The following is a 19,947-nucleotide window of genomic DNA, read 5'->3' on the forward strand; positions in this document are numbered from 1 at the left end:
ATGACTGAGGAAGAGAGACAGGGAAGAGGGCAGTGGAGGGAAGATTATGAAGCTTTTGTGTGACAGGCATAATGTTCTTGTCCTGTAATGGAGATGGCGGATTCCAGAGATTGTAGAGGTAGACAGCAGATGGAGATGGGGAGATGTTTTGTAAGTAGAATCAGTTGAACTTTGGGAAGTGAGGACATTATGCAAATAACAGATCTAGATGATGTTGACCCCATTAGTTGAGAAGCTGAAGAAGAAGGTTTTGGAAGGATGATACTTTTAGTTTATTGGATGTGAGGTGCCTATAGATAATCAAGTGGAAGTGTCTGATAGGCCTCGGACTAGTGGAGCTGGAGCTCAGAAGAAATGACTGGACTAGAAATATAGTTTAGTAATTGAGCTCCTTTCAATAATGGTGAACTAGCCCTAAAGCTACAGACAACTAAAAGTGTTGGGTGAAATACTTTTTTAAAAATCAAAGAACTGGCTGGGCATGGTGGCTCATACCTGTAGTCCCAGCACTTTGGGAGGTGGAAGTGGACTGATCACTTGAGGCCAGGAGTTCAAGACCAGTCTGGCCTTCATGATGAAACCCCGTCTCTACTAAAAATACAAAAATTAGCTGGGTGTAGGCCAGGTGCGGTGGCTCATGCCTGTAATCCTAGCACTTTGGGAGGCTGAGGCGGGTGGATCACCTTAGGTTGAGAATTCGAGACTAGCCTGACCAACACGGAGAAACCCTGTCTGTACTAAAAATACAAAAATTAGCCGGGCATGGTGGCGCATGCCTGTAATCCCAGCTACTCAGGAGGCTGAGGCAGGAGAATTGCTTGAACCTGGGAGGCAGAGGTTGCGGTGAGCCGAGATCGTGCCGTTGCACTCCAGCCTGGGCAACAAGAGTGAAACTCTGTCTCAAAGAAAAAAAAAAATTAGCCAGGCTTGCTGGTGCATGCCTGTAATCCCAGGTACTAGGGAGGCTGAGGCACAAGAATCACTTGAACCCAGGAGGCAGAGGTTTCAGTGAGCCAAGATTGCGCACCTGCATTCCAGCCTGGACAGCAGAGCAAGACCCTGTTTCAAAAAATAATAAATAAATAAAAATAAAAATAAAAGAACCGGGCCGGGCGCAGTGGCTCAAGCCTGTAATCCCAGCATTTTGGGAGGCCCAGACGGGCGGATCACAAGGTCAGGAGATTGAGACCATCCTGGCTAACATGGTGAAACCCTGTCTCTACTAAAAATACAAAAAAATTAGCTGGGCACAGTGGCGGGCGCCTGTAGCCCCAGCTACTCAGGAGGCTGAGGCAGGAGAATGACGTGAACCCGGGAGGCGGAGCTTGCAGTGAGCCGAGATCGCGCCACTGCACTCCAGCCTGGGCGACAGAGCGAGACTCCATCTCAAAAAAAAAAAAAAAAGAACCAATAAGATAGTGAGGCCAGGCACAGCAGCTCACGCCTGTAATCCTAACACGTTGGGAGGCCGAGGCAGGTGGATCACCTGAAGTCAGGAGTTCGAGATCAGCCTGGCCAACATGGTGAAACCCCCGTCTCTACTAAAAATACAAAAATAAGGCTGGGCGCGGTGGCTCACGCCTGTAATCCCAGCACTTTGGGAGGCCGAGGTGGGCGGATCATGAGGTCAGGAGATAGAGACCATCCTGGCTAACACAGTGAAACCCCGTCTCTACTAAAAATACAAAAATTAGCCGGGCGTGGTGGCGGGTGCCTGTAGTCCCAGCTACTCGAGAGACTGAGGCAGGAGAATGGCGTGAACCTGGGAGGCGGAGCTTGCAGTGAGCCGAGATCGCGCCACTGCACTCCAGCCTGGGTGACAGAGCAAGACTCCGTCTCTTCAAAAAAAAAAAAAAAAAAAAAAAAAACTTAGCCAAGCGTGGTGGCAGGTGCCTGTAATCCCAGCTACTCGGGAGGCTGAGGCAGAATTGCTTGAACCCAGGGGGTGGAGGTTGCAGTGAGCCGAGATCGCACCACTGCACTCCAGCCTGGGCAACAAGAGTGAAACTCTGTCTCAAAAAAAAAAAAAAAAAAAAAATTAGCCGGGCTTGGTGGTGCACACCCGTAATCCCAGTTACTCGGGAGGCTGAGGCACAAGAATCATTTGAACCCAGAGGCAGAGGTTGCAGTGAGCCGAGATCACGCCACTGCACTCCAGCCTGGGCAACAGAGCAAGACCCTGTCTCAAAAAAAACAATAAATAAATAAATAAATAAATGAATAATAATAAAAGAACTAATAAGATAGTGAGGCCAGGCACAGTGGCTGACGCCTATAGTCCTAGCACGTTGGGAGGCCAAGGCAGGTGGATCACCTAAGGTCAGGATTTCGAGACCAGCCTGGCCAACGTGGCAAAACCCCGTCTCTACTAAAAATACAAAAATTAGCCGGGCGTGGTGGCAGGTGCCTGTAATCCCAGCTACTTGGGAGGCGGAGGCAGAATTGCTTGAACCCAGGGGGCAGAGGTTGCAATGAGCTGAGATCGTACCATTTCACTCCATTTCGAGCAAAACTTCGTCTCAAAAAATAATAATAATTAAAAAAATAAGATAGTGAGAAATTATTGGTGTGACAGCATGAAAGTACAGGAAAGTAGAGAAGTAAGCCCAGCAGTAGGGCTGATTTTACCCTGGGGTCATTTGCTGATTCGGAATTAGTGGCAGAAAATAGGTTGTGTGGGGCTGATGAAGTCCAGGCCGGGTGTGGTGGCTCACACCTGTAATCCCAGCACTTTAGGAGGCCAAGGCGGGAGGATGGCTTGAGCTTAGGAGTTTCAGACCAGCCTGGGCAACAGGGCGAGACCCCATTTCAATTTTTTTAAATTAAAAAAAAAGAAAAAGGGCCAGGCACTGTCGCTCATGCCTGTAACCCCAGCACTTTGGGAGGCCGAGATGGATGGATCATGAGATCAGGAGTTCAAGTCCAGCCTGCACAAGATGGTGAGACCCCCCATCTCTACGAAAAATACAAACATTAGCCAGGCGTGGTGGTGCATGCCTGTAAGCCCAGCTACTTGGGAGGCTGAGGCAGGAGAATCACTTGAACCCAGGAGGCAGAGGTTGTAGTGAGCTGAGATTGCGCCACTGCACTCCAGCCTGGGCAATAGGGGGAAACTCACTCTCAAAAAAAAAAAAAAAGGAGTCCAAATGTTCCCAAAGGTGATAACCTTGGTAAACCACCTTCATGTTTTGGGCTAGGATCTCAAAAGGCTGCACTCCTAGGGGCAACCTGGGAGTAGAATAAATAGAAAATCTAAGGTCCTTCTTGGTGCCTCACATCTGTAATCCCAGAACTTTGGGAGGCTGAGGTGAGGATCACTAGAGCCTAGGAGTTGGAGACCAGCTTAGGCAACATAGTGAGACCTTATCTCTACCAAAAATTAAAAAATTAGTTGGGTGTGGTGACATATGCCTGTAGTCCGAGCTACTCTGGAGGTTGACACAGGAGGATTGCTTGAGCCCAAGAGGTTGAGGCTTCAGTGAGCTGTGTTTATGCCACTGAACTCCAGCCTGGGCAACAGGAGTGAGACCCTGTCTCAAAAATAATAATAATACAGACCCAAAATATTAAAAGACCAAAATTAAGAACCAAATGATAGATTTAATACTATGTTAAACTAAACTGAGGAGCAAGTAATAAATTGGAAGAAAGGACAGCAGAAACTACCTAAAATGAAGAATGGATAAAAAGGAATGAAAAACATAAAAAGAGAGGGTAAAAGGCCTTTGCAGTGGCTCATGCCTGTAATCCCAGCACTTTGGGAGGCCGAGGTGGGTGGATCACCTGAGGTTGGGAGTTCGAAACTAGCCTGACCATCATGGAGAAATGTCTCTACTAAAAATACAAAATTATCCAGGCATGGTGGTGCATGCCTGTAATCCCAGCTACTCGGGAGGCTGAGGCAGGAGAATCACTTGAACCTGGGAGACAGAGTTTGTGAGCTGAGATCGCGCATTGCACTCCAGCCTGGGCAACAAGAGCGAAACTCTGTCTCAAAAAAAAACAAAAACAAAAAAAAACAAAAAACACACAAAAAAACAAAGACTAGCCTTGACAACATATGAAGTACCCCATCTCTACAAAAATAAATAAATAAGTAAGCCCGGGGCCAAGGGAGGTGGCTCACACCTGTAATCCCAGCACTTTGGGAGACAGAGGCAGGAGGATCACCTGAGGTCAGGAGTTCGAGACCAGTCTGGCCAACATGGTGAAACCCCATGTCTACTAAAAATACAAAAATTAGCTGGGCAGGGCCGGGCGTGGTGGCTCACGCCTGTAATCCCAGCACTTTGGGAGGCCGAGGCGGGCAGATCACAAGATCAAGAGATCGAGACCATCCTCGCTAACACTGCGAAACCCCGTCTCTACTAAAAATACAAAAAAAAAAAAAAAAAATTAGCCGGGCATGGTGGCGGGCGCCTGTAGTCCCAACTACTCGGGAGGCTGAGGCAGGAGAATCGCTTGAACCGGGGAGGCGGAGGTTGCAGTGAGCTGAAATAGCGCCACTGCACTGCAGCCTGGGAGACTCCATCTCAAAAAAAAAAATTAGCTCGGAGTGGTGTGGCCTGTGCCTTTGAGTAGTCCCAACTACTAGGGAGGCCGAAATGGGAGAATCTCTTGAGGCCAGGAGGTTGAGGCTGCAGTGAGCTATGATGGTGCACCACTGCACTCCAGCCTGGGCAACAGAGTGAGACCCTGTGTCTAAATAAAATGAAATAATAGAAAAGAGGGTAAGAGACAAAGAGATTACTGGGGGGAAAGTCTAACCCGTCTTTATTTGGAGTTCAGGAAGGAGGGAAATAATAGGTAAAACTAATACTTGAAGAGATAATAGCTGATAAATTTAATAAATGGACGACAAACCTCAAGCCATTGATTCAAGAAGCTCAACAAACCTCAAGCAAGATTTTTTTTTTTTTTAAACGGAGTCTCCATCTATCGCCCAGGCTGGGGTGCAGTGGCGCCATCTCAGCTCACTGCAACCTCCGCCTCCCGGATTCAAGAGATTCTCCTGCCTCAGCCTCCTGAGTAACTGGAATTACAGGCGCCCGCCAGCACGCCGGCTAATTTTTGTATTTTTAGTAGAGACGGGGTTTCACCATGTTGGCCAGGCTGATCTCGAACTCCTGACCTCGGGTGATCCACCCGTCTCGGCCTCCCACAGTGCTGGGTGGCCACAAGCCACCGCACTCGGTCCGCTTTTTGTTTGCTTGTTTTTTAAAAATTAATAATATTTATTTTAATCTGGATGGTGGTTTCGTGGACAGAATACGTTTAGAGTTAAGATGTTTACGTTCTGCTGTAGTAAATTAAATATCGAAAAAGTACTTATGGAAGGGAGGTAGGTGAGGGATAAAAGTCTACAAGTTGGGTTCAGCGTATACTGCTCGGGTGATGAGTGCACCAAAATCTCACAAATCACCACTAAAGAATTTATGTAACCAAGCTGGGCTCTTGTGGCTCACGCCGGTAATCCCAACACTTTCGGAGGCTGAGGCGGGTGGATCACCTGTTTCCATGGACGTGGAAAACCATGTTTTCCACACTAATTCAATCAATATACTCCTCTCCTATCTAAAACCTGTTTCTTCTGCTTCGAGTTTGTAGACGTACAGTGTTCATAGTTGCCTAAACTCCCTTTTCCCCATCAACTTCAACTGCTAGTGGCAAAAATAGCTGATATTGGTTGCATTTTTGAGGTAGGAAAATTGGCAAGATATTTTCCTTCACTAAAGAAACGTAGTTTATGTATGCCGTACAAGGCAATGAAAAAAACGTCGATAGCAGAGGATGGTTTCGATCCATCGACCTCTGGGTTATGGGCCCAGCACGCTTCCGCTGCGCCACTCTGCTATCTGGACCTACACTTTCTCATGATTGTTATAGAACACTACGTAGTCGTTGTCCTGACTTCTTTAGTGCCACCTAATGTCTGATCAAAAATTCGTCATTACTATAGAACCAGTTCTTATTGGCTAGTTCCTGACACAGTAGGCGTTTTTTATTGGTTCATAAGCCCGGTTTGACAAAGTAAGCCAATAGGCATAAACGATGGGGTAAGGCGGGAGCCAATCGTGCCGGGTTTTATTGGGACACGCCGGCAAGACGCCTCTTCAGTTGTCTGCTACTCAGAGGAAGGGGCGGTTGGTGCGGCCTCCATTGTTCGTGTTTTAAGGCGCCATGAGGTAAGTGGGTCGAAGCGGTCGAAAGGTTTCACGTATTCGACGGAAAACTTTGTGAACGTGGGCCGAAAGAAGTCGGAGTATCAGAAAGGGCCATGTATCCGGGGGTGGCCAAAAACCTGAGAACTCCTGGTCTAGGATAGTGGGAGAGATGGAGGCCGGTAGAGGCGGGGAAACTTGGGCCCGGGATGGGGTTCGGGCCCAGGAGTGGGGAGGCGGGTTCGACACCTCTGTCTCTGAAGGGTTGCGATGAGGGGGGTGTCCTCAAGCCCCTGGAGGAACTCTCCACCTTTCACCTCCCCCGTCATCCGGGCTGAGAATGCTGGAGCGAGCCGCATTCATCCTCAGTGCGAAGGCCTTGACATATAGGACACGCCCGATAAATGTGTACGTTAATGAAGAAATGAGCAATCTTTAGCCTCCGAAGTATTAGGATTCGTGTGGCCCAGGATTATGGGTTATTTCGTGTAGGGCTCACTGTCTGAGCCCCATCATTACTTGATGGGGGTTGTGATTAACTTAGAGGAGGTTATGGGGGTGTAACTGGGCACCATTTGGAATGGGGAGAAGTGTAAGTGTGAGTGGGGTCTCTTGCCTACCGTTGGGAGGTTCCGAGGGATGAAAGTAGCCAACCTAAAATGATATGGCCGGTGGGTATTCCTTCAATGAGGTCAAAATAAAATCTGCATTTCTAGGGGTGACAGAGGCCGTGGTCGTGGTGGGCGCTTTGGTTCCAGAGGAGGCCCAGGAGGAGGGTGAGTACCAGCTTTTAGCATCTCTGCACTTGGTTGTTAGTTTCTGCTTGTCATCTAAATAGGAGTTTTGGAGTAGACTAATGTCACTTGGTTTTGCGAGAGCCAACTGTGGTCTTTTCCTGCACTCCTGTTAAATGAATTTGGCCCCACTATGCTAAGAATGATTCTTTCCCTCCCCGGAGACTTTGCCACTCATTCTGAGGACTGACATGTTTTCAAAATTGTTGGCGTGTTATTTACATCTCGCTTGATTCCTACCTAGGGAATAATTTGGCTGTTTTTCATGTTTTAGGTTCAGGCCCTTTGTACCACATATCCCATTTGACTTCTATTTGGTGAGTACCTTGGGTTAATGATACACATTTTCTGGTCACTGTTGAAATGGAGCCCAATATCTCCCAGTTAATGAAGTTAGATGGTGGTTGAAGAGGGCAGACACAGTGCCTCACGCCTGTAATCTCAGCACTTTGGGAGGCTGAGGCAGACGGATTACCTGAGGGTCAGGAGTTTGAGACCAGCCTGGCCAATATGGTGAAACCCCATCTCTACTAAAAATAAAAAAGTTGGCTGGGCATGTGTCTAATCCCAGCTACTTGGGAGGCTGAAGCAGGAGAATTGCTTGAACCCGGGAAGCGGAGGTTGCAGTGAACCAAGATGGCACCACTACAAAAAAAAAAAGATGGTTGAAATAGGGAGGGAAAGTGATTTGTGAAAAGATTTGGGGTTTTGAGTCAACTGTGTGTTGCTTTACATACAGAAACAGTGTAAGCATGGTGGGGAGAATAATTCCTTGGCTACTGTTGGCATTAAACATGATTATAATCTTTGTTCTGAACAAGTAATTGTATTTATGGTATATCTGTTACTATAAAGATAGTGATAGCTTAAATTATGGCTATTCCAGCTTTTATCCTTGTTTGAACTTTTTTTTTTTTTTTTTTTTTGAGACAGAGTCTCACTCTGTCACCCAGGCTGGAGTGCAGTGGTGCAGTCTTGGCTCACTGCACTGAACCTGGGAGGCAGAGGAATCAGGACCTCTGCCTCCAGGGTTCAAACGATTCTCCTGCCTCAGCCTCCTGAGTAGTTGGGATTACAGGCACCTGCCACCATGCCCAGCTAATTTTTGTATGTCTGTTTAGTAGAGACGGGGTTTCACCATGTTGCCCAGGCTGATCTTGAACTCCTGACCTCAAGTGATCTGCCCACCTCAGCCTCCCAAGGTGCTGGGATTACAGGTGTGCGTGACCCACTGTGCCTGGCCTTTGAATAAATTTTTTTTTTTGAGGCAGGGCCTCACTCTGTTGCCCAGGCTGGAGTTGCAATGGCACGATCTTGGCTCACTGCAACCTCGCTTCCTGTGTTCAAGGGATTCTCTCACCTCAGCCTCCCAAGTAGCTGGGATTACAGGCGTGAGGCACCACGCCCAGCTAATTGAACAAATTAAGCAGTAGAAACAAGTGTAGAATTTTCTGTTTTTAACCTTTTTCTGTCGTAGTAATAGAAAAAACAATCTCTCCTGTATATTATCTTCGGCAAATAGAATGTAGTTGTTTACTTCTGGTTTAGTGTGAAATGGCCTTTCCCCGGGTCAAGCCAGCACCTGATGAAACTTCCTTCAGTGAGGCCTTGCTGAAGAGGAATCAGGACCTGGCTCCCAATTCTGCTGAACAGGTATGTTCTTTTGGCTGTCTTCCAGAAATGTCTCTAAAGCAGTTAAAAGTATTGGTAAAGAGTAACTGTTGGTAAGGTTAAGAATGGTGTTAACAGAGCCTGAAATCCACAAAGGGTTTAATTGTTCTCCTTATTTCTCATTGTGGGTGGAGATAGCCAGGTGGATATATAAACAAATTACATACGCATTCTTATTTTTACTGGGGACAAAGAGTTGTTCTCTTCCCATATATTCAAGGCCAGAATGAAGTGTTTTTAAAGCCCTATGTCAGTATTGAGTCAGCTTGTATGGAAGGGATTAGGAGAAAATATTCAAATTCTAAGAAATTGCTTATAATTTTTCATCCTCAAGTATTGTTTCATACTGTTTTTCAGGCGTCTATCCTTTCTCTGGTGACAAAAATAAACAATGTGATTGATAATCTGATTGTGGCTCCAGGGACATTTGAAGTGGTGAGTTTTTGATGATTTAGTTTTAGGAAAGGGCACCTTTGGTAGTGTGGAAATTGCCTTGGCTCTTGACTTTTAATTTTCAGTTGTCTATTATCCAAAGCCAAGCCTAAAATGAGAAAGTACAGTGGAATTTCTTTGTAGTACTGATCTTGGGGACAAGACTTGTATCATTGTTATGCTAGCTGTGATGTATCAGGCTTTCATGTGGTGGTTTTGGGGGTGATTTCACCTCTGCTACTTCTTAATTTGGGTAACAGGTAGCTGTGTTGTAACAGTTCTGGGAGGACCTAGGCACCTTTTTTTCTTCTAAACTGTTTTTCCCCGAAATCCTTTTTCCAACAGCAAATTGAAGAAGTTCGACAGGTGGGATCCTATAAAAAGGGGACAATGACTACAGGACACAATGTGGCTGACCTGGTGGTGATACTCAAGATTCTGCCAACGTGTGAGTGTGCCTGTTTCTGGTCATAGGAACAGAACATAGCACTTGGATTAGGGGTTTAGGTATCTTTTTTTGTTTTGAGACAAATTCTCCCTCCGTTGGCCAGGCTGGAGTGCATTGGTACCATTGTAGCTCACTGCAGCCTTGACCTCCACTACAGCAAGTGTTCTTCCCGCCTTAGCCTCCCAAGTAGCTGGGACTACAGATGTGTGCCACCACACCCAGCTAATTTTTGTATTTTTTGTAGATACAGGGTTTCACCGTGTTGCTCGGGCTGGTCTCAAACTCCTGAGCTCAAGCAATCTGCCCACCTCAGCCTCCCAAAGTGCTGGGATTACAGGCGTGAGCCACTGTGCCCAGCCCTTAGGGATCTTGAAAGCTCAAATTTCTTGTGAGAAAGGATGTTTGTAAGACAAATGTTTCTAGTTTTTGTTTTTGAGACGGATCTCACTCTGTTGCCCTGGCTGGAGTGTAATGGCGTGATCTCAGTTCACTGCAACCTCCACCTCCTGGGTTCTAGCTGTTTTCCTGCCTTGGCCTCCCAAGTAGCTGGGATTACAGGCAAGTGCCACCATGCCAGGCTAATTTTTCTATTTTTAGTAGAGACAGGGTTTCACCATGTTAGCTAGTCTGGTCTCAAAACTCCTGACCTCAGGTGATCCGCCCGCCTTGGCCTCCCAAAGTGTTGGGATTACAGGCGTGAGCCACTGCACCCTGCCTGACAAATGTTTTTTAATAAGTGATAAGGGACAAACGCTGGAGTGTGTGTGTCTGAAAGAATGTATAGCAGGTTACTGTACGGCCATGTTTCTCAACTGGAGGTAATTTTGCCACCCAGGGGATATCTGGCAGTATCTGGCGGTACTTTTGATTGTTAAAACAAGGGGGTGCTACTGGCATCAAAAAAGGGTAGAAGCCAGGTGTGGTGGCTGTATTCCCAGCACTTTGGGAGGCTGAGGCAAGAGGATCACTTGACCCCAGGAGTTTGACCAGCCTGTATAACATAGAGAGACCCTGTACCTACAAAAAGAAAAAAATTAGCTGGGCATGGTGGTGCATGCTTTGGTCCCAGCTACTCAGAAGCCTGAGGTGGGGCCGGGTGCAGTGGCTCACGCCTGTAATCCCAACACTTAGGGAGGCCAAGGCCTGGAGTTCAAGACCAGCCTGGCCAACGTGGCAAAACCCAGTCTCTACCAAAAATATAAAAATTAGCCAGGCGTGGTGGTGGGCGTCTGTAATCCCCGCTACTTGGGAGGCTGAGGCAGGAGAGTTGCTTGAACCTGGGAGGCAGAGGTTGGAGTTAGCAGAGATCGTGCCAGTGCACTTCAGCTTGGGTGACAGAGTGAGGCCCTGTCTCAAAAATAAGAAAAAAAGAAAAAAAAAGCAGCAGCCTGAGGTGAGAGGATTGCTTGAGCCCGGGAGGCTGAGGCTGCAGTGAGCTGTGATTGTGCCACTGCACTGCAGCCTGGGTGACAAGAGTGAGACCCTTTCTCAAAAAAAGAAAAAGGATAGAGGCCATGGATGCTGTTAAACATCCTACATCCCCATCACCCCAAAGATTTGTCTAGCCCAAAATGTTATTAACTGCCACTGACCTGAAAAACCCTGCTGTAGAAAGAGGATATGAGTGCAGGAGGGGTCCTGTTCCCTGAGTCTTCCAATTTTTCTGCCCAGGCCTTGGCTTTCTCTTATAAAAGTATATATTCTATTACTTACCCTTGCTTCAGCCTTGGATATGGGACAGAAATGAGAGTGCAAAGTAGCTTAGAGATACATAGAAAGTCTAAGTAAATAAATTATTATAACATTATGTCATTTTCTGTCAATTAGTGGAAGCTGTTGCTGCCCTGGGGAACAAAGTCGTGGAAAGCCTAAGAGCACAGGATCCTTCTGAAGGTTTGCATTTGTTGCTGATTCTGTATTTAGTAGCCATAGGAACCAGGTCTTGTAATTGTAAGTACACTTTCAACAAAATCAGGTCAGACCAGATGGAGGAGTAAATGCAGAGTTTTATGTTGTGGGAGTTTTTGGCAGGGGCTTCAGGTGTTCAAGGTGTTCAAGGGAGATCTGTTTGATCTCCCTTCTAAAGCTCTGTATTCTAAATTCTCATTCTGGACTTTGTGCTGTTTTAAAAAATCCACCTGTTCCCCCCCACCCTGGATTTAACTTTGGTCATCTAATGGAAATGTGAGTTATAGTTTTTGTTTATTCTGTTTTTTCAGTTTTAACCATGCTGACCAACGAAACTGGCTTTGAAATCAGTTCTTCTGATGCTACAGTGAAGATTCTCATTACAACAGTGCCACCCAATCTTCGAAAACTGGATCCAGAACTCCATTGTTAGTTCTTTTTTTCCATTGCTGGAAAATTTAGGGGATATTCAAAACATGGTATTGTTGCTGTTTAGTTTACTTAGCTTGTTGCTATTCCACATGCAGCTTTCTGGGAATTGAAGAACTTAGGTTTATTCTGAACTTTGCTCTCTCCCTCTGTAATTTGGAAATAGTTTTTTTATCAGCTTGCTAGTGGAATTTTCAGATGGGGTGACCAAGAAAGCATTTGGAGGACTTAAAAGGGACTGAGAAAATATTTATGGAGGGGGATAGGCTTTTGAAGAAAACAGATCTTGCATGCTTCTAGTGATTTTTAGACAAGTGATTTGCTGATATGAGAAACACGGGGTGGCTTAAAGAATTGCAGAGTTCTGCCCAGCCGCCCCTACTGGGAAGTGAGGAGCCCCTCTGCCCGGCCACCACCCCGTCTGGGAGGTATACCCAACAGCTCATTGAGAACGGGCCATGATGACAATGGCGGTTTTGTGGAATAGAAAGGGGGGAAAGGTGGGGAAAAGAGTGAGAAATCGGATGGTTGCCGTGTCTGTGTAGAAAGAGGTAGACATGGGAGACTTTTCATTTTGTTCTGTACTAAGAAAAAATTCTCCTGCCTTGGGATCCTGTTGATCTGTGACCTTACCCCCAACCCTGTGCTCTCTGAAACATGTGCTGTATCCACTCAGGGTTGAATGGATTAAGGGCGGTGCAAGATGTGCTTTGTTAAACAGATGCTTGTAGGCAGCATGCTCTTTAAGAGCCATCACCACACCACTCCCTAATCTCAAGTACCCAGGGACACAAACACTGCGGAAGGCCGCAGGGTCCTCTGCCTAGGAAAACCAGAGAACTTTGTTCACTTGTTTTTCTGCTGACCTTCCCTCCACTATTGTCCTGTAACCCTGCCAAATCCCCCTCTGCGAGAAACACCCAAGAATGATCAATAAAAAAAAAAAAGAATTGCAGAGTTGGTCGGGTGCGGTGGCTCACGCCTGTAATCCCAGCACTTTGGGAGGCCGAGGCAGGCAGATCCCCTGAGGTCAGGAGTTGGAGACCATCCTGGCCAACATGATGAAACCCCGTCTCTACTAAAATAAAAAATTAGTGGAGCATGATGGCGGTTACCTGTAATCCCAGCTACTCAGGAGGCTGAGGCAGGAGAATTGCTTGAACCCTGGAGGCGGAGGTTGCAGTGAGCTGAGATTGCGCCACTGTACGCGATCCAGCCTGGACAACAGAGCGAGACTCCGTCTATCCTGCCCTCCTTCCAAGTTTTTAGACTAGCAGTGGTAATGAGTAGCTTGTTTAATGAAAATGTTTCATCCTGGCATGTCATGCTTGTCTTTTTAGTGGATATCAAAGTATTGCAGAGTGCCTTAGCAGCCATCCGACATGCCCGCTGGTTCGAGGAAAATGCTTCTCAGTCCACGTGAGTCCCTCCCTGACCATTTGGATTAAGATAAACTTTTTAACTGCAGTGAATAGCAGGATACCCCCATACTTCCTCTGACAGAACTATTTTGCCTGTGACCTCTTGTCTGGATTTTTATTTTTACCTTAAGTAAGCAAATTAAGATTTAGAGAAAGCAGAGAACGTATAGTTCTGGAAATAGCATAGTCAGCTTCAATTCTACCTTAGGCATGGAAATACATGATCGTATTGATTTTAATGTTTGGGTCACTATTACTTTCAGAGTTAAAGTTCTCATCAGACTACTGAAGGACTTGAGGATTCGTTTTCCTGGCTTTGAGCCCCTCACACCCTGGATCCTTGACCTACTAGTAAGTAAAGATGGGCAATTGGAGTTCCTCATCATCCTTATTTACTAGTAGTAGTAGTAGTAGTAGTAGTAGTAGTAGTAACTCTGAAATTCACCAGAGTCTGAAATTTGGTGAAGCTTAAAAGAAATTTTATTGGTAGACAAGTAATCCAATAAAAATTCAACATTTACATGACTCAGAGACATTTGTTTAAAAAAAAAAAAATTCAAAGTTTTTTTTTTTTGTATATTCAATGAAATGAGTAGTTACTGAGTTATAGTGTCCCGTTTTCTTCTCATGACTGCTACCATTTAATCATGGTAGTAGAGAGAAATGAGTGAGCAGCCATTTCAGAATTGCTTCTGAACATGAAAATTTTGGCTAGACTTAGACCTTAATGACGAGTTTTCCTCGTGATCATTTAAGGTTTTAGTTTGATGCCTGTAATCCCAGCACTTTGGGAGGCTGAGGCCAGAGGATCACTTGAAGCCAGGAGTTTGAGACCAGCCTGGGCAAAATAGCGAGACTCTGTCTCTACAAGAGAAAAAAAAAATTAGCCAGTTGTAGTGGCTTGAACTTACAGTCCTAGCTTCTCAGGAGGCTGAGGCAGGAGGGTTGCTTGAGCCCAGGAGTTCGCGGTTACAGTGAACTATGATTGCGCCACTGCACTCCAGTCTGGGTGACAAAGTGAGGCCCTGTCTCTAAAAAATAAAGTTCTAGTTATCAGAAGTGCCATTTTGATGGCACACCTACTGGATTTATTATTTTTCAGGGCCATTATGCTGTGATGAACAACCCCACCAGACAGCCTTTGGCCCTCAACGTTGCATACAGGTACAGCATGCTTTGGGTTTAGGGTTGGTTGTAAACTATTTTGTGCATTCCTTTAATACCTCATACCTCCCTGTGTTCTAGGCGCTGCTTGCAGATTCTGGCTGCAGGACTGTTCCTGCCAGGTTCAGTGGGTATCACTGACCCCTGTGAGAGTGGCAACTTCAGAGTACACACAGTCATGACCCTAGAACAGCAGGTATTGGGACAGATATGAACTGAGTTGTTTTGCCCCACTCTTTTGAATACTGCTGCTCAGCAGGCAAAGTGGAATATGGTCTTTACGGGTCAGGAATTTGGGGATTCTGAAAGACTTTGGTCCTGAGATTTAAAAAGCTGTCTTAATCTCTGTTTTCACAAGGGTATTACTCAAATAAGGTCCTTTGATTTTCCTTGCTTACTCTCACTTTGCTTTCCTTCAGGACATGGTCTGCTATACAGCTCAGACTCTCGTCCGAATCCTCTCACATGGTGGCTTTAGGAAGATCCTTGGCCAGGAGGGTGATGCCAGCTGTGAGTGACCACTGTGGGTCAGGGGTTTTGTATTGTAATCTGGTACAGAGAAGCTGTACGCTACTTAAATGTCTTTAATATTTCCACAGTGTAAGTAATGACTTTTATGCTGGGCTACTCGTCTAAATCACCTTTTTCTCTTTCCTAGATCTTGCTTCTGAAATATCTACCTGGGATGGAGTGATAGTAACACCTTCAGAAAAGGCTTATGAGAAGCCACCAGAGAAGAAGGAAGGAGAGGAAGAAGAGGAGAATACAGAAGAACCACCTCAAGGAGAGGAAGAAGAAAGCATGGAAACTCAGGAGTGACATTCCCTTCACTCCTTTTCCTACCCAAGGGGGAAGACTGGAGCCTAAGCTGCCTGCTACTGGGCTTTACATGGTGACAGACATTTCCGTGGGATAGGGAAGATAGCAGGAAGAAAAGTAAACTCCATAGAAGTGTCATTCCACTGGGTTTTGGTATTGGCTTAGCTGCCAGTCTCCCATTTGTGACCTATGCCATCCATCTATAATGGAGGATACCAACATTTCTTCCTAATATTCTATAATCTCCAACTCCTGAAAACCCCTCTCTCAACTAATACTTTGCTGTTGAAATGTTGTGAAATGTTAAGTGTCTGGAAATTTTTTTTTCTAAGAAAAACTATTAAAGTACTTCCTAGTAGGGCTCTTGGTCTTTCTGGTTGGTGTTTTTTGTTTGTTTTTTTTTTTTGCATGTGGCAACCTTTTTTGCTTTTTGCTTTGTGTACTCTTTCGTTGAAAATGATACTTGAGTCATTTAATTATAAATACTCAGATCACAATTTGAAGCTGTCTTTGAATTAAAGGACAAACTCCTGGAACCTTTCCATATACCAGAGTAAACTAGAATATCATTTTAAGTATTTATTGAATAAAATGATTCTATCAACACTGCTACTGTATTCAAGCCAGTGCAATAAAAAAGTGGGTGGACAGGTCATTCACTTTGACTTTGCCTGCCCCCTCCAAATCCCCAGTGTAAACAGGAAAATGAGAAGTCACAGGTAGAGGACATGCTGTCCAGGCCCATGTAACCAGGCATGTAACATACAAAGGAAGCCCCTCTGGTTAACTAGTCCTGAAGAAGGTAAGCCTCAAGTATGCAGCTTAAAAAAACAAAGAGGCCTCAGCTCATTTGTGAAAGGAAGCAAGAGCCATAATTAAGGTAAGTCCTTTGGGAACCTCATTCTGGCTGTGTGTAGGTTTCCTGGGGCCCCTACATAAATGGGTAAGACGAAGTGCTTCAAACAAACCGTACGGCTCCCTTTTTAACGTCTGAAGGTCTATGGGGACTGTCTCCTAGGATCTTTGCATGTCTGTTGAAACAAGGCAGCTGGGGAACAGTACTTGTGCTACTGAGTCCATAGGCTCATCTGTTATTTGCCTGGGGAGCCAGGGGGGTAAATTCCCGAATCCAGCATTGCTCTCCTGCGGGCTGTTTCCTTGGCAACACTGTGGTTTAGCCGTCTCAGTCGTTCCTACAAGACAAGGAAGGTTTGGAATCTTAACCACTGTGAAAGGCTTTAGAGTGTAAGTGAACTAGGTGCTGAAAAATACCGGGCTTGATCTACCTCAAAGTCAGTCTTCTAAAGTATATACAAGAATGTAGGCCGGGCGTGGTGGCTCACACTTGTAATCCCAGCACTTTGGGAGGCTGAGGTGGGTGGATTACCTGAGGTCAGGAGTTCAAGACCAGCCTGACCAACATGGTAAAACCCGTCTCTACTAAAAAATACAAAAAAATTAGCTGGGCATGGTGGCAGGCGCTTGTAATCTGAGGCAGGAGAATCGCTTGAAACCGGGAGGTGGAAGTTGCAATGAAATGAGATCGCGCCACTGCACTCTAGCCTGGGTGACAGAGGGAGAACTCCATCTCAAAAAAAAAAAATGTAGGCCAGGCATGGTGCTCATGCCTATCCCAGCACCATTTAGGAGGAAGTGGCAGGAAGATCACTTGAGCCCAATTTGAGACCAGCCTGGGCACCATAGTGATAGCCTTTTTTTTTTTTTTTTCCTGAGACGGAGTTTCGCTCTTGTTGCCCAGGCTGAAGTGCAATGGTGCGATCTCAGCTCACCGCAACCTCTGTCCCCCGGGCTCAAGTGATTCTTCTGTCTCAGCCTCCCAAGTAGCTGGGATTACAGGCATGCGCTACCACGCCCAGCTAATTTTGTATTTTTAGTAGAGACGGGTTTCTCTATGTTGGTCAGGCTGGTCTCCAACTCCCAACCTCAGGTGACCCGCCAGCCTCGGCCTCCCAAACAGCTGGGATTACAGGCAAGAGCCACCTCGCCCAACCGATCCTGTCTTTTTATTTAGAAAAAGAAAAAAAGGCCAGGCAGGCCGGGTGCAGTGGCTCACGCCTGTAATCCCAGAGTTTTGGGAGGCCCAGGCAGGTGGATCACTCGCATGCAGGAGTTTGGGACCAGCCTGGGTAACATGGTGAAACCCTGTCTCTAGAAAAAATACAAAAATTAGCTGGACATGGTGGTGCATGCCTGTAGTCCCAGCTACTCGGGAGGCTGAGGTGGATGGATCGCTTGAGCCTGGGAGGTAGAGGCTGCAGTGAGCCTTTATCATGCCACTGCACTCCATCCTGGGTGATAGACCTTGTATCATAAAAATAAATAGCCAGGTGTGGTGGCTCACTTCTGTAGTCCCAGCACTTCGGGTGGCCAAGGTGGGAAGCTCACTTGAGCCCAGGAGTTCCAGACCAGCCTGGGCAACATGGCGAAACCCTACTTCTAGAAAAAAATACAAAAATTAGCTGGGCGTTGTGCACGCTTGTAGTCCTAGTTACTCGGGAGGCGGAGGCAGAATTGCTTGAGCCCAGGGGGCGGAGGTTGCAGTGAGCTGAGACTGAGCCACCGCACTCCAGCCTGGGTGACAGAGGGAGACTGTCACACACACACACACACTAATGTAAATGGCAGCAACTGAATACTGAGAATGAGACGAATTCTCCTAGGTATTTTTCAAGTACTGGGAGAAGTGAATTTCCCTTTCCCCAAAGAGTTTTAAAATTACAGTGGCTTTCACTGTGTTGAGGACTTACAAAAAAGGGCAAAGAATAACTGTTGGTAAGATATTCTTTTACCTGAGCATTCTGTAGAATGTTGTTAACCAAGACAACGCGTCGCCGGGCATTAAGTAGCTTCTTAACATAGGGGTCAAGATCCAGGGCCACCTTCTGATCCTCATTTATGCGGCACAGTTCTGGGGATGGAAGTAAGGTGCAGCTAAGATCTAACGGCTCATCTCTTGTTCTGAGGGAAAGCAGGCTGGTAATGGGATGGAAAACACTTGCACCCAAACGGGCCACAGCCATTAGAGATTTAAGACATCCCTGAAAGGAGGAGTCCTTTGGCAGCCCTGATGCCCTGGAACCAAGTGACAGAAACTCAGCCCAGGGGTTGGCAAAAACCTAATGTCCTGAAAGTGGGCTGAAGGATTCCGGGTACACAGGGATGCTCACTCACCTGTGGCTAGGTTGTCAATTTGTTCCCGGAGCTCTACCTGGCTCTCTCTGCAAAGAGGTACAAGGCCTACAAGGTCAGGCAGTTACCGGAGCTCAGGAAACGAACTCCCCTACGTATTTACCAAGTACTGAGAGAAGCCGGCCTCCGCTGAACCCTCCACCTGCGGCCTTCCGCCTGTCCTCCCCGCCTCGAATCAGTTTCCTAAATTTATGCCCACTCCCAGCCAGAACACTTTCTTGGCCCCGCCCCTACAAGGCAGAGCGACAGGCCCCGCCCCCAAATTCCCTCCAGGGCACCTGACGGCGTGTACGTGAGAGTCGAGCTGCTGCACAGCGGGTCGCAGGAACTCCAGCAGCCCTTCGGCGAAAAGGTCGCGGCCTGTGGGCCCCGCCACCGGGGTCCCTGCCCCCGATACAGCGGCGGAACCAGCCCCCGCCATCACGAATTGTCCTGACGCCCGGAACCTGCCGCGAGGGCCGCCGGGAACCGGAGCCGCGCCGCACTGCCCCGTGAGGGGGCGCCCGGGAAATGCTGTCTCCACCAAGACAGCGGGGTTTCTGGGAAATGGAGTCTAGAGCGAGCCGGGCGGGGAGGAGGGCCAGGCCGTAGGAGTAGAGGCCTTGTGGCTGGTCTTGAAAATCTCCAAAGTTCAGGTTGTAGAAAGGAACCAGTTTTTGGAGTGGATACTTTTCGTTTTCTCTAAAGGTGAAAATAAACGCGAATACTGCAGTTGTCCATAGCCATCCCATGTTAACTTTATGAGGTAGCCGGGCATGGTGGCGGGCACCCAGCTATTCGGGAGACTGAGGCAGGAAAACCGCTTGAACCCGGGAGGCGGAGGTTGCAGTGAGCCGAGATCGCGCCACTGCACTCCAGTCTGGGCAACAGAGAGACTCCGCCTCAAAAAAAAAAAAAAAAAAAAAAGCAACCCAGACCAAACAAAAACAAACCAAATACAAAAACACTTTATGAGATAGCCACATTATATTCATAGTATCGTTTTCTATTTCTAAAGAGTTTATTGTGGTTGGTTGTTTTTAAGACAAGGTCTCTCTCTGTCGCCTAGGCTGGAGTGCAGTGCCACCATCTTGGCTCACTGTAGCCTTCACCTCCTGGGGTCAAGAGGTCCTCCTGCTTCAGTCTCCCAAGTAGCAGGGACCACAGGTGTTAGCCACCATGCCTGACTAATTTTTCATTTTCTGTAGAGAAGAGGTCCCACTATGTTTGTTGCCCAGACTGGTCTCGAACTCCTGGGCTCAGGTGATCCTCCCACCTCAGCCTCCTAAAGTGCTGGGATTACAGACGTGAGCCACCACGCCTGGTCTATTTCTAAAGAGTATATTTTTAATGGCATTAAATATGTAAAAAACTGCATGTATCCGAATTTCATTCCTTTTTAAGGCTGAATAATATAAACATGCAGGCAGGGCATGGTGGCTCACTCCTATAATCCCAGCACTTCGGAAGGCTGAGGCGGGAGGATCACCTGAGCCCAGGAGTTCGAGATC

At 46.8% G+C, this 19,947-nt stretch overlaps 2 protein-coding genes and 1 non-coding gene across 4 annotated transcripts; 1 reads left to right on the plus strand and 2 right to left on the minus strand.

Moving 5' to 3' along the window:
• Window positions 1–5,781: 5,781 nt before the first annotated feature.
• On the minus strand, window positions 5,782–5,853 carry TRNAM-CAU (transfer RNA methionine (anticodon CAU)). The gene has a single exon. It is a non-coding gene; the product is annotated as a tRNA-Met (tRNA).
• Window positions 5,854–6,030: 177 nt separating this feature from the next.
• Window positions 6,031–15,609, plus strand: ILF2 (interleukin enhancer binding factor 2). Of its 2 annotated transcripts, none has more exons than XM_019022926.4 (14): window positions 6,031–6,185; window positions 6,878–6,937; window positions 7,230–7,272; window positions 8,504–8,608; window positions 8,984–9,061; window positions 9,404–9,506; window positions 11,334–11,399; window positions 11,726–11,842; window positions 13,184–13,262; window positions 13,528–13,615; window positions 14,367–14,428; window positions 14,510–14,624; window positions 14,848–14,938; window positions 15,087–15,609. In XM_019022926.4, the coding sequence occupies exons 1-14, from the start codon at window positions 6,181–6,183 to the stop codon at window positions 15,245–15,247; spliced, it is 1,173 nt and encodes a 390-aa protein (XP_018878471.1). In that variant the 5' UTR covers window positions 6,031–6,180; the 3' UTR covers window positions 15,248–15,609. The 2 variants fall into 2 exon arrangements, with proteins under 2 accessions (XP_018878471.1, XP_055215850.1); XM_055359875.2 differs by having other exon boundaries at window positions 6,171–6,569.
• SNAPIN (SNAP associated protein) lies at window positions 13,722–18,938 on the minus strand. The gene is made up of 4 exons (XM_019022928.3): window positions 18,736–18,938; window positions 18,440–18,486; window positions 18,058–18,176; window positions 13,722–16,440 (listed from the first exon to the last, which is right to left on the minus strand). The coding sequence occupies exons 1-4, from the start codon at window positions 18,876–18,878 to the stop codon at window positions 16,339–16,341; spliced, it is 411 nt and encodes a 136-aa protein (XP_018878473.1). The 5' UTR covers window positions 18,879–18,938; the 3' UTR covers window positions 13,722–16,338.
• Window positions 18,939–19,947: the final 1,009 nt, after the last annotated feature.

Source organism: Gorilla gorilla, chromosome 1 (genome assembly GCF_029281585.2).
Source record: "Gorilla gorilla gorilla isolate KB3781 chromosome 1, NHGRI_mGorGor1-v2.1_pri, whole genome shotgun sequence".
Classification (NCBI taxonomy): domain Eukaryota; kingdom Metazoa; phylum Chordata; class Mammalia; order Primates; family Hominidae; genus Gorilla; species Gorilla gorilla.